We start from the raw sequence: 12,904 nt of genomic DNA on the forward strand, positions 1-12,904 counted from the left end.
GGTCTAGGTAGGCCTCTGGTTTTGCCTACGCAAAGGTCAAACGCAAAGGCATATATACACTCAGAGGTAATGTTCCAAATATTGTCTGATAAAGCTGTCGACGACGCCACGATGACGTCTTCGACAGCTGTTTAGGACTAGAAATCGGCCAAGGGTGCTGGGGAGTATCTTTAAGGCAAACAATGGGAGCCAAGTATAACCTGAGATAAAGTTTGCTGATAAAACGAAAGAATTAGGACTACGTCCAATTTATAAAAAAAATTTTCTCAAACTACATAAGCTTGCACTTGAGCATAACCTAAGACATGTTGAGAACAATTGTCAGATTCTCATCTTGTCCGTCTTGGGGAAAAAAGTACTCGGACAATCTCTACGTATCATACGTTCCTTGCATTTACGTGTGACATGAACGTCCCCTTCCATATTTGCACTTTCGTTTGCGTTGGTGCATGTGCGCCATACATACCAATTTCTGTTTACATTATAAACGCTGTCTGAGCGTATCCTTTATCGTAGAGATAATTCCTGGATCATTCATGCTGTGAATCTATTCTGATTAGGTAAGAATAAAAACAAGTCACTGAATTAACTCGCCTCTACTTGACCTCTTTACGAATGTAGTCCTTCTAGGGAAATATATAAAAATTATTGCATGCATGGATCTCAGCGAATGATATGCGGCAAACCTAGGTACGGCTTACGAATTACAGCTAACTAAACTAACTAATGTAACGCATACATTTGAATAGTGAATAATACTGTTCCTTCAGAGGTATAATTCAAATTATTAACTTCGCTCCCAAAACATTTCCACGGTTAGTAAGCCAATTTTTTCAAGCTCTCTTAATAGTACTGCCATTTTCTCCTCCTTTCCTCTCGATCACCTCTCGTGCACCTCATATCTTCTCTTTGTTAGTTAATACATCTGGTAAAGTTGACCAGAGAACAGTTGTCTTTACGACTAAACAAAAATAGCATCTTTGGCCACTTAGTAATTAGCTTAAGTCCTAAATTCTTTTTTAATTATTTTTTCCATCTAAGAAGCGACAATGTAGTAAGGAACTAAGCTACCGCTAGCGGTCAAAACTGAATACTGAGATTGTGTTGCATACATCATCAAATTCAACAATGGAAGAAGCTTTTTCAATTTTCATCGTCTATTGGACGGAGAGTTGAACGATTCTTTGATATCAGCCACCTGACCTCGAAGTGTAACAGCCAGCCAAATGGTTATGATCTGTAGCAGTAGTATGCCGAACGACGAAATCCCGATAGTAATGAGATTGTTTTTGAACCAGTTAACAGCGATCGTCAGACAACCAGTTGTATAGATCCTCTTCTCTCGCTCGATGGAATCCATTCTTCCGACTCCATACCCACACTGGCTGTTAATCCTGTCTTCTTCAGTCTTACAGCATGTTTTCGGCACTCCGCACGCCTCTGCCCCCGGCGAAGAACAGTTGTAGTATAGGTTAGCCTGCCAGTCTTCATGCGAGGTGATTCCGCAACATTTGAATTCAGTTTGTACTGTCTCAATTATCAGCTGTAAGTCTGGTTTATCTGGTTCACGGTAAAGATTAATTGCATCGTTTAATTTTTTTCGGATGTTCTCCTCCACCTTTTCGCGGAAGATGAAGCCCAAAGCGCCACAAGCAACTTCGATTAACAAAAGCACGCCAACAATGATGGCATAACAGCATAACATGCAAGTGTTCTCTCGTAAAGCGCCTAGACATCCGAGGAAGGTAATGAGAAACAATAATCCGCCGAGAATCACGAACAGCACTGCAGGATCAAACGACAAATCGCTCAAACTTTGGTAATCTACGTCTTTGTCGACCATCATGTACACTCCGACTCCAAGGATCAAGATCGCAGCTAACCAGAAAAGAACATTTAAGAAAAACAGCGAGAACTTGATGCATTTTGAAGGATCTTCTGGAGAACTGGATCTTGGACCAATTCTACGGCCTTTGTTTTGCATCTTTATTAAGATGGTTTCCTTATGTTAATTTGCCTTGCGGAAATCTGTTTATAGAGTTGGATAAACTCGGCTGAAATATAGTTTGCCTAGCTCGCTTGATATCCTGCCTTTAATTGCTTGACTAAGACTGAAGATTACGGGTACAGAGGAACAAATTAAATCCCTTTCGTTCGTCTTGCTTGGCTCGATGCTCGGAGGACTTTGGCAGCTGAGAGACTTGACAAGGACTACAAACGATCCTCGACCTCGTTCGTCTGATTCTTGATTAAAATTTTCTTTTAAGCTCCGAATCAATTGCCAACAACTGTAAAAGAAATACACTGTATTTAGGACCTAGGAAATAAACTTCGTTCGGTAAAAACAATGTTGAAATGTCGCCCTTCTATCACACGGGCAAATATCCCCGCGCGATTTGCAGTGGGACTTGATGACAGCTGCAGAAACGGTTTAAAACTTACCACAACCAAAGGAAAGTTAAAGTTTGACCGAAAATTGATAAAATTGCAAGGAGCCTGAACCTCCGACGGGTCGTATTCGATAAAAAGTTGACAGGAAAACTGAATCGATTTAAGTTTGTCGGGAGTCTCTTTTAAAAGAAATTTGCATAAAAGAATGCGCAATATGTGACCAACAGTGTTGATGACTTAGCAACCCAAGAAATCTGAATATTCATTTCATGTGTTGTTGAAATAATTCTCTCCTTAGGCTTAATGACGTCATAGTGTTAAGATTAGATCAAGAGTTTAATGAACAATAGGAACAACATTAATTAAAAGTATGTAGAACTCATCAAAGGTTGCTCTTCACATTTATGTGTTCTACTCAGTCTCTAAGATGGAGTCGCGCGGTCGTTCGCCTAAACCTTGTTCATTTCACGAGGACATTAACGAGTTATTCTTACTTTTATTATTATTATTACTATCATTAAAATTAATGTCATTGTTATCATTATCATTGCTATTATTATTATCATCAAAATCACTACAACTATTATGCAATTATCTCCAGTTTTTTTCTGTTTTTCTGGGTCTTCTAACTTAAGTTCCAGGAGCTCTGGCAGCTTAGGGCCACAACACTTACGCAACTCAAGGGGAGTTTTGAGGATAGCCGACGACTGCGCACCCCCAATTAAGTTAACTGTTTATCTAGCTTCCAATACTAGGTCCCTATTCGAGATAGTACAAAGTGCACGATGGTTACCGCTGTCACTTTTGATGCTCGGTGAATTCTTTGACTTCGAATTATACTTTTTCACCTTCTCCTTCTCGGCCCTGATGATATTCTGATCTGCTGACAGAGCTGTGTCAATAAGTGACCCCTCCCGAGTGTCTTGATACACTCCTGTAATGTGTGACTGATTGTGTTTCAGTTCCTTCTCTAGGAATACGGTCGAGTCCCAGGTTATCCTCATGGCTTCATTGACTGCGACTAGCGAGGGTTGATGGTTGCTCCTCTCTCGACCGTGTACTTTAGCATTTGGACAAATATTTCGTTTTGGCTCTTTACCACGAGTAAGAGCTTGTATCTTGGGCTCATTCATGAACTGTCTATTATGTGTAAATACATCAAAAGATTAATCAAACTTTCGTTTTGCACTGATTATGTTTTGAGATCTGCGCTTCCGATTGATCAATCGCTCTTTCTGGTTCAAACTTCAGCTCACATTTGACAACCTCATCAAGGTCACTAAACTATCGTATGTAACTGGATATAGTCTCCTAGATGATATTCTGGGTGCAGTCTCCTAGTCTCTTAGTCATTGCGACTGCTGTCTCATAACGCAGCGTTGTATGTGTAGTCACTTTCTCTTACTTGTTCATTTTAGAAAAGGAAATATAAAGAAAAGAGATTCGATTATTCATTATTTAATTATTCATTCATTAGCACCTAAGATTACCACTAATCGAGCAAAAAGCTTTTGATTTGCCTCTGAAAATTTTATGATTCTCTAACTTTTGTCTTCCTCTCTAAAACCGGTTCCTTAAAAGGCCTGTATTCTGTGAGCTATCAATTTTAATAGCTTCCTCTTTTACATAACAAAAGTTGTTCGTAGTTAATTAGTGAACCCTCTTTGAGTCCTATGAATGGACGTATGTCCCTCGAGGGGTACCTACGTTTCGCTAGCGTTTCATAGCGACTACAACTATTTGCTTGTTTTGTCAATGGCTACCCTACTAAACTACATAGCAGCCATTTTACCCCGACTGTTATTTGTGGCTCACAGTATTGTAGCCTTGTGGCTTCTAGTAAAATTCAGTCAAGGTCAGACGATTTTTTGGGGTTTCTGTGTCGGCCTGGTATGCCTGTTCGTGGAGTCCATTTACACCATTCTTGTGCGCAAAGGAGTGGAGTACAAGTAGTGAGTATATCATCTTCTAAATCAAACTGAGTGTTTTTCGAACCTTAACTTTCGCTTTAATTTAGTGACACCTTGGTATGGTTTATAACATGAGACAACTAATCATTACATTGATTAGCAAGGCCTATATTTTTACGGATCACCTTAATTCTAGAACAGCCGAGTGCAGTCAACACTTGGCGTTTTACAATACCTTGAATATCATTCGCTCACACGCCTTTTGACTTCTAGGTGACACTTGCTGTAACACTAATCAAAAACTCTTGTATTTATTTAATTTTGACTTTCATTGACGTTTTTGTAATTTGCGGCGAAACACTTGATTGAGGGATTAAAAATTAAACGCTCTCTCCCCAAGTTTCTGTTTTACGGACGGTTTTAAGGCAAAGTTTTGACAATAATACCTCAACAGGGTGCATGAAATGGTCGAGTTCTGCTCGTATCAGACTGGTATCCAGCTTATGGTATTTTGAGCAAACAGTTTGAAAAGAATGTTCCTTTACCTATCCTGTCTGTGTTGTGGTCTTAAAAGGATTAACACTTGCGATCAAACGTTTCACAAATGCATGATGTATTAGCTAGACATGTAATTTACATGAACTTGCTCATGCATTATATTCCGGAGCTTGAAAAGAATTCATATTTCATAACACAATTAACATACACCGATTTTCTGGAACATGAAAGTCCACCATTTGATTCTAAGCTCGTTTGTGAGACTCGCCATCTATACCGTCACCTCAATTTAAATTTCATGGGTTCAGAAACTTTTCTACAGTTCCATCTAGCGTTATGCTCCTTTTCTTTCTTGCCAGCAGATTCGCGAAAGTTGAGAATAATCTAACATCCAAGTCGCAAAGGCAAATTTTATCACATCAAATCTTTTTTCATGTAGGTATGGAAAAACAATCTTAGAAATAAAAAGAAAAAAAGAATCTATAGGAAGCAGATCTGTAAAAGTTTCGACTTAAATACTTAAATTCCTTTCATTCCTTTTATCCCCAGATAAAATAGACTTTCTCCCACATCCGATCAAACTATGATCGCTTTTAATGAAGTGTTGCATTACCAATGGTATCGCTCCGATCGATGAATGCTTGATATCATGATAGTCTATTCAAATTTATTTCCTTTGTCAGAACCGTAAGCTGCCGATTACGGTGATAACTGAAGCTTCCCGGCTCAGTTTTCAACTACTGAGGAGATGACCTGACTTGAAGAGAATTAATGTAAAAATTTTATATTTTTTAGTGAAAAGTCGTGAAAAGCCATCAAATGTTTTAATTAAAAAGAAGAGTATGAAGTCGCTTTAACGCAGTCCGGATGTTTGACGACGTGTTTCTTCAAATGGCATTTATATTAACGGCTAAGAAAGGAGAAAGTCTCTAAAAAAAGAAACACATTTTCACTTTGTAAGAAGATTCTTAGGACTCAATCTTTCATTCTGTCTCACATAATTTCATTGATTTATTCATTGGCTGCCTATTTTTGTTTGGTAGGTTTTAAATAGGTTTTTAAAAAGTAATATTTCCTCACCACAAGGAGTGATCAAAATAAACGAAACGGCGTGTGAATGGCCTGCTTTGAGGATTTTCCAGTTTTTTTTTTTTCACAGTGTAGTTTAATAGGGCTTGAAGAAGTGCAGCGGAAACAGTTCAAAACTTAAAACTAAGCCTATCCGAAATTAAGCGAGCGCCATGGTCCTCTAAATAATTATGATTTCGATTTCATGGTGATGCTTGAATAGCAACTGTTATCAAAATATTTAGAAAAGTATTTATCTGACCAGTTTAGCGAGGAAATTTTCTGAGAAACCTACAATATTTGTTTTGATCCACTACGCTGGCGGTTTCATTGGCTTGATCTAGAAAATTTAAATTCATGCCAAGGAATCAATGGGTTAGGTCAGGGTGATATGTTACTGGGGGTTTACTGCAGCAGTCACAGAGTATCATTCAAATTACTCTGGATTTTTTCATCACTTTATAAATTTTTCAGTGCCTTAAACTGTTCCAACTATGACAATATATCACTACATTGAAGTTCTAGTCATGCCAAATAATTCCCTGTGCCGCGAACCCCTGATTTTTAAGTATACGTAATTTTCTTAGTGGTAGTTGGTCAAATTTTTATTTTCTCCTTATTGCAGCTTTTGGCCAAGTTGTTTTTTCTACCTTTGTACCCTTCTACCCATTACTTGGTTTGCTGAGTTAACTCTACTGGAAGGAAGACTAAATAACGTAACTGATGAGAAAATAATGATTGTTTCTATGGCGCAAACGGTAAGTCAGTAACAGAAAAGAATAAAGCGATACGAGCGTGACTTTTCAATCGCCTGAAAAGTTGGCAGAATATGATGCAAAAATTCGGGCTGAAAAAATCTTAAGCCACCGTAACATCTGAGCTTTCCTGACATAATTAATGAGGACCTCACCTTATTTCAAAGGATGTAACATGCCGACATGACCATATCTATTCGACAGAAGCCTTGCCATTCCAAACACGGCCGCGATAACTGGTTTGGCAAGGAGAGAAAAGGAATTTTTTGAGAGATACATGTAATTTTACTAGACAAGTGTCGTCAGGAAATTGTTCTCGATTTTTTAACCGTGGCGCAAGCAGGGTTTTTTTACGGAAGGAGGACACCAAACTCAGCAGCGTTTTACTGGTATGCCAGATCGTTTTGCCATTTCAAGCACTGAACTATAGCATTTGATAAATAAGTTCACCGAACCAGAGTGTTTACCTCAAGTCAAAGAAAAAAGAATAGATTCTTCCAAGTACAATCTATATGGTGGTCGGTTGTTTGCCTTGGCTTCAGCAATAGTGTGGAACTCTCTCACACAGTCATTAAGAGACTGGCAATCAGTTGAAACTTTTAAACGGAAACTTAAAGAACATTTATTTTTACGGGCTTACATGGAAAATTGAATTTTCATTGTTGTTGTACTTTTTGTAAATAATATTTTATTTTCATAGACATAGTTAGGTAATATATAGTTTTTAATCATAATTCCCTTCCGTGAAGCGTTCTTGGACCACTAGGAAAAGACGCTATATAAATGTATTATTATTATTTATTATTATTGTTGTTGTTATTATTATAGTCCTGCGATAACAAAAAGACATAGAAACAAATAGGTTAGTAAGGCCTTGATGTTTGCGATGCATGAACAAAACTTGTTAAGTTCGTGGAATCATCTTTTTCTTGGTAAACAATAAATGTGCATATTGACTTCCTGCTTCAGTTCTACGTTGGGCAAGAGGAGCTGAAGAAGTTTTGTGAGATTGGGTTGATGTTAATCATCATCTTGGGTCGGTGGATGCTTCCTCGTGGTGCAATAACACGCGACCAGCTGTCGATCCTTCTTCTTGAATACGTGGCCATTGCAGCTGATATTTTAGAGTTGTTCGAGGCTTTTGAAGATGATCAGGTGAGAGAGTTTTATACCATACGAAATGTGTGCAATAAATAAAGGCATCTAAGCAGACCTTTCACACGAAGGACATGATTCCTTTCACCAGTTCCTAATGGAGAGCGACTCATTTGAGCTTAACCTTTGCCTACTTTTTGATTAAAGCAAAACAGTATATGTAGCTCCATTTTGGTTTGATTGCAGGTAGCCCGCAATAAGGATATAACATTGGCTACCCTGGGAGTGTTTTCATGGAGTCTTTTTCAATTCACTTTGGTGACTACGTCAATGGGGATGAACATTGAAGATCAAGAAGAAGAAAATCTACCACAAGTATGAAAACAATTCGTAAATTGAGTTTGAACATCTATATTATCTCATTATTTGCTTTAAATTTGCCACTGACTTTGAGAATTGCTTCTCATTTTCTCCAGAATGGAAACTATTTATGGGTTGAAGATGGTTTGAACAGAAGATATCTCCGAAAAGCTTCTGAGGCTAGGAAACACGAAAGAAAAAAACAACGTAGACAATTGTATCAATTGTACAATGAAGACGAAGAAATGAGAAAACTTGAACTCCAAGGAGACCGATATGGTATCATAGCGGCCATGTTTATGCAAGATGGCCCTTTCCTAATCCTTCGACTTTATCTTGTCTTCAAATACGACTTCCTAATAGACTCCAAATTTTTGTTTTACATCGGCAAGAATTTAATTTCCCTTGTTTTGATGATATATCGTCTTTACGTAATTTACTTTCATAGTAAAGAGGAGGAATTCGCCTTGCCAACAAAACGATCATTTCGAAACCTTTCCTCTATGCTGATAGGAGCTCAGAGGTTCAAGTCAAGAAAATCAAACCCAAGGAAACAAAGCCAGCCAAGCAAGTAAAAGACTTGAGCAGGCTGCAATGGATTTAGAGTGTTTCAACAATACTTGCGTGTTAAAGTGGTGAAAATCTGCTTAAGTTGTCGAAAAGGGCCACTTTCTAACAGTCAGTGACCCTCACCCGTACGATCACATTACAATGCCACGCAATCAAATGATTCTTCTCTCTATTTGTTGTAATCTGCTTCTCTTGGCTTGAAGTCAATTGCATTTTATGTGAAATGGCTGAATATAAGAAAACAGTTTTATCTAAATTTCAAATTTTGTTGAAATAAACACATTTTTTCCTTTAAGTTGAACAAAAGACAAAAAGTATATTTAGATGTCATTTCCTTAATTGGAATGAAGAGTTGCACATGAGTGTTTTTAAGATGAGTATTTCTTCAAAATCATTCAGTTTAGATAGTAGCAGAAATAGTTACAAGATTACTGCTTGTCTCTGGACTAGACTCTGACCATCTTGTGAACATGCCACCAAAGATAATAATCTCCCCTCTAGCAACCACAACAGAATGTAAAGAAGTAGCAGGAAGAGAGCACTGCATTTCTGGAGGAGGTTTCCAAGAACATGAAAAATGTGAGCGTATTTGACTACAGTCTAAAACAAATGTTTGCATGGGCAAAAACCCGTCAAGACCTGGCCTCTGCCCAGCTCCAAGACTGCCTTCAGGAGAGAGTACATGTCCTTGATGGCGAGGTACACTAAACACAAGAACTGTGTCCTTGATGTAGACTGCAGGATGACACCATAACTGGGGAGCTTCCCACTGACGGTTCTTCACTTCCAACTCTTGCCAGATCCATTCATTTGTGTCCAGAATCCAAACATCCCCAAATAACTAAAATGGAAAAATGAACCTTATAAACAAACACTATCACAATTGACTTCAATGTACTACTCAAAGTAAAAAAATATCTCTTCAACTGGAAGCACATTATTAACAAGTGCACAAATAAATAAATACAACTTATGTGGGCTGAAAATAAACCAAAAATGTTACAAAACAGCTTCTAGGTCTCATATTCTTAACCATTATTGATAGCTCTCATGAAATTTATTCTCAAGTTGTGTAGCCCCCAAGAGAAAGTTGATGGTAATGGAAGTACATGTTACTGAAGGCTCAAGCTGCTTACAAGGTTTGGGAAATACTTTCCAAGCAGAAAATTGGAAAATAAATGCATCATATTAGATGTTTTGGTGTGTAGTATTGCTGAGTATCTTTACGAGTTGTGTTGTATTTTGCAAGACTGTAGGGCGAGTCAAAATACAAACAACAAGTCAAAATGCCAAGTGACACTACACACCAAAATGTCTAATAAGTTTTTTATTATCTGACTACTTTTTTCAAGCTAAGTCTCTCTGTTCATTTCTCATAAGGCAGGAAAAGCAAAGCAAATTGAGAAGCATAGAATACACAGCCAACCGGTTAAACAGGATTTTTACAGTACAAAATAACCAACAGTCCAAATAACCATACAATATTGCAGGATATTTGTACTCTCTTTACACATTATTATACTCTACTTTGTGCAGTTGGATACTTAAAGAGACTTCTGCCTATTTGCTTAAATTTAAGAATAGAGCCACACAAAACCAACACAGTAATGATAGGTGCCAACAGCCTCTAAATTAGTGTTAAATTAATTAAACAAGTCTCATTTTAAGGTCATCAAGATGGGTTTCCAATGATCAAAAATCTACTAATTCAATTTCTTGATAGATTTAATTTTTCAACTTATGTGAAGTTTTTTTTAAAGAAATATTGTAAATACTATGAAACTATACCAATTAGCATTTGGTTCTCACCAAGTTTGGGCCACCACATCCACCAATCATAAGTACTGTGTGATCATCTAACACCATCTAAAGAAGATCAAACCAAGTCAAAATTCATTTTTTTTTCCCAAAGCTTAAAATGATTTTAACCTATACAAAGAGATAACACAAGCCCAAACACAAAGATACAAAATGGTAAATTTATATGATATTTTGAGAACAAGTATAGAGATTGGGTGAAAAAGATGAAATTGCTTTAAGGTACAACACTTAATACTCTCCATAAACTATACCCAATGGTTAGCATCTGGCTGGCCACACAGCACCTTAAATCATCCAACAATTTGAGCATTGTAAAGCAAAAGCTATCAAAAAAAGGCTAATGCAATAACTTTTTACTGGCCTTTGGAATTCCCACTAGAAGCAGTTTGCTCCCTTTTATTCTACTGCACCCTTTTCCTGACCCAAATTAAAAAAATTTATTTCCTCCTCTTGTTATTGGTAAACAGGGGAATATTTCTGGTACTTTTGCAAGGCTGAAGTGTCATTGTTATCCTTAATTATTTTGGAGTTTTTTTCTTAAACAATATTCTTTACTTTTCAATAATTTCAAACTGTATTTGTTTTTTCCTTAGGTATATCTTGTTCCTTAGAAATTATCAGTGCTAGTGATATTGTTGATAACCTTACTAGTGAGGATACAGAAAACTTGCTGCTAAGGTCCTAGAATTTTGTTTATCAGTGGTGTATTTTATGATAAAACACTTGGTCCATACAATAAATAAGATTATTACTCCAATAATGATAAATACTGTGATTTTGTTACTGAAAAGGTAAATTAAGAAAAAAAATCCACTGTATTGCATTACAAGCAGGCAAAAAATTTTTCTTGGAGTACATCAGCTTGAGGCATTGAAATACCTGTGAATGGCCAAATCTTCCAGATGGTTTTTTTCCTCTTATGCTGGGACAACTCCATGTCATGTTTACCATGTCTAAAACCCAAACATCATTGAACCTAAAAAAATTACAAGTTCAGGTAAAAACACATTAGTGACGGTGACCTGGCTCACATCTCGCACGTTTTAAAGTCTTGTTTTCAGCTACTCCTTCTCTTCCTGGAGCTTGCAGCAACATTTACTGTATAGTATAAAAAAAGCAATATTCTGATGGCACTAATTGCATGCTTAATCAATATGGAAACAAAGAAAAGTGCCTAGGAGAAATGCTGCCCAGGGAACCAAACACACAACTTTCAGAAATGTAAACCAAGATTGCAGGCTTCAAAATGTTTTTGATACCAAAGCCACATAAGCCTATGAAATTACTTATTAAATTACAGTAGTCAATGAAGGCCCAATTGAATATACTTAAAGAGACAAAACCTGTGTATTGTTGGTCCTTCACCTCTTTAGAGATTAAAGTTAAGAGAGCTATCAGGTCAGAAAAAGCTATCAGAAAAAAGGTCAATTATTTTCTCCGTAATTACATTCTTAAATACAAACCAGACAATTTGCTAATGCATTCTGAAAACCATAGAATGTATGCAGTTGTTGACAGCTGTTGCTGGATGCCTGAAATACTCTTACTAAGTGTGAATGGGAATAGCAAATAAAATTGTTTTCGTGAAACTCAGCATTTTAATAGTACGGAGAAGTACTGATACTCCCTGATGTGTCCAAGTTACATGACTTTTGTTAAGATATCTGAACTAAGAAGCGACGACTATCTCCCCCAAATTTACACACAACTGCACTGGTCATAAAACTGAAAGATAGTCTGACCTCAAATGTCTTTGAGCTCCTCCAAACACAACCATGCTGTGACCCAAGGCACAAGCTGCATGTCCCGCTCTCTTGCATGGCCGTGGCCCATTTAGGTTAACAGCAGGTGAACTCCATGTCTGACTATGAGTGTTAAAAATGTACAAGTCATCAAAAAATTTTGCTGCAGAATTGATTCCTGTCCTGGCAGGCTGACACCAGCCACCAAATATGACAATATCCCTGTTATCATACGCCACAACAGTTGCACATTCTTTCGGAGGAGGAGGAGATCCTGAACTACGAAGCTTCTTCCACCGCCCTTCCCTTAGATCAAGACAATGTAGATCATTAAAAGCCTTGTTTGATGAGGAGCAACCTCCATATATATACATTTTAGTTCCTATGATACAACAACTGTGGGAAAACCGTGGAAAAGGTGATTCTCTTGACTTTATGCTCACTGTTTGAAAACGTAAATTACCACTTCTCACAGCGTCTCGAAAATTTTGTATGCGTTGATTGCAAATCCTAGAAATCAAACGATACCACAAACGACACACGCATTTAGCGTCACATAAGTCACCATATGGTGACAAGTAAGACATTATCTTTTCAACAATTTCGTTGGGAAGACCTGAAAAGTAACATACTGTTTCGATTCCCATCGCGTCCGCCATACTGTTTGATTGAATATTACACAATAATTCCGTTT

At 37.4% G+C, this 12,904-nt stretch overlaps 2 protein-coding genes and 1 pseudogene across 2 annotated transcripts; 1 reads left to right on the plus strand and 2 right to left on the minus strand.

Moving 5' to 3' along the window:
* Nucleotides 1-225: 225 nt before the first annotated feature.
* LOC131796888 (tetraspanin-33 pseudogene) lies at nt 226-2,618 on the minus strand (annotated as a pseudogene).
* Nucleotides 2,619-6,613: 3,995 nt separating this feature from the next.
* LOC131796934 (transmembrane protein 26-like) lies at nt 6,614-8,652 on the plus strand. Its single transcript, XM_059114556.2, has 4 exons — nt 6,614-6,625; nt 7,592-7,777; nt 7,964-8,092; nt 8,194-8,652. The coding sequence occupies exons 1-4, from the start codon at nt 6,614-6,616 to the stop codon at nt 8,650-8,652; spliced, it is 786 nt and encodes a 261-aa protein (XP_058970539.2).
* Nucleotides 8,653-8,943: 291 nt separating this feature from the next.
* On the minus strand, nt 8,944-12,870 carry LOC131796942 (F-box only protein 42-like). The gene is made up of 4 exons (XM_059114565.2): nt 12,211-12,870; nt 11,348-11,444; nt 10,457-10,513; nt 8,944-9,488 (listed from the first exon to the last, which is right to left on the minus strand). Exons 1-4 carry the CDS (start codon nt 12,867-12,869, stop codon nt 9,048-9,050), a joined length of 1,254 nt encoding a protein of 417 aa, XP_058970548.2. The 5' UTR covers nt 12,870; the 3' UTR covers nt 8,944-9,047.
* Nucleotides 12,871-12,904: the final 34 nt, after the last annotated feature.

This window comes from Pocillopora verrucosa, chromosome 9 (genome assembly GCF_036669915.1).
Source record: "Pocillopora verrucosa isolate sample1 chromosome 9, ASM3666991v2, whole genome shotgun sequence".
In the NCBI taxonomy this organism is placed as follows: Eukaryota; Metazoa; Cnidaria; class Anthozoa; order Scleractinia; family Pocilloporidae; genus Pocillopora; species Pocillopora verrucosa.

Bases quoted from the DNA above. Each gene is read 5' to 3' on its own strand.
- LOC131796942 (XM_059114565.2), bottom strand. From the start codon at position 12,869: ATGGCGGACGCGATGGGAATCGAAACAGTATGTTACTTTTCAGGTCTT. The intron at 11,445-12,210 runs GTCAGACTATCT...TAATTTTTTTAG, and splicing joins GGAGCTCAAAGACATTTGAG to GTTCAATGATGTTTGGGTTT. The intron at 9,489-10,456 runs GTGAGAACCAAA...TTTCCATTTTAG, and splicing joins GATGTGGTGGCCCAAACTTG to TTATTTGGGGATGTTTGGAT.
- LOC131796934 (XM_059114556.2), top strand. The intron at 7,778-7,963 runs GTGAGAGAGTTT...GTTTGATTGCAG, and splicing joins AGGCTTTTGAAGATGATCAG to GTAGCCCGCAATAAGGATAT. The intron at 8,093-8,193 runs GTATGAAAACAA...CATTTTCTCCAG, and splicing joins AAGAAGAAAATCTACCACAA to AATGGAAACTATTTATGGGT.